At 41.6% G+C, this 2711-nt stretch overlaps 2 protein-coding genes across 2 annotated transcripts in view; both read left to right on the forward strand.

Moving 5' to 3' along the window:
• LOC106456189 (protocadherin alpha-4-like) overlaps positions 1–287 on the forward strand; it is a 2402-nt gene extending 2115 nt beyond the window's left edge. Inside the window, exon 2 of the mRNA XM_013910407.1 lies at positions 146–287. Coding sequence (XP_013765861.1) covers positions 146–287 — 142 coding nt within the window. The remainder of the gene's footprint in view (positions 1–145) is intronic.
• Positions 288–745: 458 nt separating this feature from the next.
• The window catches only part of LOC102205275 (protocadherin alpha-C2-like), a 33276-nt gene continuing 31310 nt past the window's right edge, over positions 746–2711 (forward strand). The window contains exon 1 of the mRNA XM_013910786.1: positions 746–2699. Within this exon, the coding sequence (XP_013766240.1) occupies positions 827–2699 (1873 nt within the window). The 5' untranslated portion in view covers positions 746–826. The remainder of the gene's footprint in view (positions 2700–2711) is intronic.

The raw sequence follows: 2711 nt of genomic DNA on the forward strand, positions 1-2711 counted from the left end.
TGCTCAGCCTCATCACTTTAATAGCAGTCAGATGCCACAGGACAGACGGCACTTTCAGCAGGTACAGCGCCCCCATGATCACCACCCACCCTGACGGGAGCTGGTCTTACTCTAAAGCTACTCAGCAGTATGACGTGTGTTTCAGCTCAGACACACTCAAGAGTGACGTGGTGGTTTTCCCCGCTCCGTTTCCACCTGTAGATGGAGAACTGATCAGTATTAACGGAGGAGACACTTTTACCAGAACTCAGACTTTACCTACCAAAGAGAAGGTGAGTTCACCATAACCTTAGACTGGGTTTGGTCTTTGATTTAATCGTAATACGGCAAATTTATTTGTATAGCACTTTTTAGCACACAGCTTATGAAACGGTTACTGAATGGTACTTAAAGCCAGGATTGAGTCGAGCTAAATGACTTAGTACTGAGTACGCTGTCTATGGTGCTGAACTGACCATCGACCATCATTTCTTTGCCAACCGTTTGTTATAAAAAGTTGAACAATATGTTGTGAATTTTACATTCATATTTTCTACTGCTTTGTCTACTTTTACAAAATATACCGTTTCAAAGATCCAATTGCGACACATGTACTAATATTTCTTATGCTTGGTAAAAATCATCTGGACCAAACAAACAGTTGGTGTCGCTCGAGGCCATAAATTTATTTATGGGTCAGGGTTTTGTTTTTTTTGTTGGGTTTTTTTCCCCCCCAGACTCCTCCTCTCCCTGCGAGTCTGCCGTAGTCCACTAGTGCTTTGTCAAAAACAGAAAAATTGCCACAAGACGGAAACGGCTTTCTCTGTTAGTCACCTCTGAAGTGGATATGTTCCGAAATTATTATTTCGTTCATTGTGTGGCAGCGACGAGGCGTGGAGGACAAAGACTCACAATGTGGATAAAAATCATAGCTTTGCTCTGTTTGTGTGACGCGTCTGCAGCGCAGCTCTCGTTCTCCGTTGCCGAGGAGGTTGACAAAGGAACGGTGGTTGGAAATATCGCAAAGGATTTACACATTAACGTTAACGAGCTGGAAAAACGGGACTTACGAATTGTATCTGGGAACTCAAAAAAACATTTTGACGTGGATTTAAAAACTGGTGCTCTGTATGTTTGCAATAGGATTGATCGTGAAGAGCTCTGTCCAAATACTGCGAAATGTTCCCTGAGCGTAGAAGCAATTTTGAACAACCCGATGCATCTGCATCGCATAGAGGTGCAGGTTACTGATATTAACGATAATGCTCCATCCTTCATTGAAAATGAAAAAATTTTAAATATTTCAGAGTCTTCTTCCACTGGGGAGCGATATCTGCTCCCAGTGGCAAACGATGCAGACACGGGCAGCAACTCGGTAAAAAGCTACAAGCTTGGTCCAAATGAATATTTCTCATTGGACGTGCAGAGCGGCGGACAGCACAGTGAGTCTGCTGAATTAGTACTGCAAAAATCTTTAGACAGAGAGAAAAAATCTGTTATTCACCTTGTTTTAACAGCTCTAGACGGAGGAAAACCTCCCCGATCTGGAACATTAAGGATAGTTGTGCATGTTATGGATATAAATGATAATTCTCCAGTATTTAGTCAGCCTCTGTATAAGGCCCAGGTAACTGAAAATACCCAGTTTCAGACCTCTATAGTCACTGTAAGTGCCACAGATTTAGATGAGGGAATAAACAGTGAAATACTGTATTCGTTTATTAAAAGGGGAAATTTCAAACCAGAAGCTTTATTCTCAATAAACCCAGGCACGGGGGAAATAACTGTAGTAGGAGAAGTAGACTATGAAGAGAATACAGCATATGATATTCGTATACAGGCAAGAGATAAAGGTACGCCATCACGAAGTACGCATGGTAAATTGTTAGTGGAAGTAATTGATGTGAATGACAATACGCCTGAAATCACTGTAACTTCTCTTATGAGCCCAGTTAAAGAAGATGCAGAGATAGGTACAGTTGTGGCTTTGGTGACTGTAACAGACAAAGATGGGGGCAGTAATGGACTCACCAGTGCTAAACTTCTTGGGGTGGTGCCTTTTAAACTCAAGGTAAATTACAAAAATTATTATTCATTAACAGTTGATGGGCCTCTAGACAGAGAGAGTATTTCTCAATATAATGTAACCATGATAGCCACTGATGAAGGCACTCCACCTCTTTCTAGTACTAGTGTTATTCCTGTTCACATTTCTGATGTGAATGACAATGCCCCTTTATTCTCAGAATCTGTTGTTAATGTATATATAAAAGAGAATAGTGGAGTGGGAGCTATTATATCAACAATTACTGCCGTCGACCCTGATTTAGTGGAAAATGCTAAAGTGACATATTCCCTGCTCAGTGACTTTTCAAAAAGTATTCCAATAACCTCTGTTGTAAATATAAACTCAGAGACAGGAGATATTATCAGCCTGCAGTCTTTTAACTACGAGGAGTTAAAAAGTTTCAACTTTAAAGTTCAGGCCACAGACTCTGGTCTTCCTCCACTCAGCAGCAACGTCACTGTCAACGTTTTAATCCTGGATGAAAATGACAACAGTCCCATGATTCTCGCCCCATATTCTGAGCACGGCTCCGTTAACAGTGAGAGCATCCCCTATTCTGCTGAAGCTGCATACTTTGTGGCAAAGATCAGGGCTGTAGACGCAGACTCTGGATACAATGCGCTGCTTTCTTATCACCTGTCTGAGCCCAAAGGAAACAACCTGT

The sequence above is a fragment of the Pundamilia nyererei genome, unplaced genomic scaffold, assembly GCF_000239375.1.
Source record: "Pundamilia nyererei isolate P.nyererei 1_Seehausen unplaced genomic scaffold, PunNye1.0 scaffold00001, whole genome shotgun sequence".
Taxonomy (NCBI): domain Eukaryota; kingdom Metazoa; phylum Chordata; class Actinopteri; order Cichliformes; family Cichlidae; genus Pundamilia; species Pundamilia nyererei.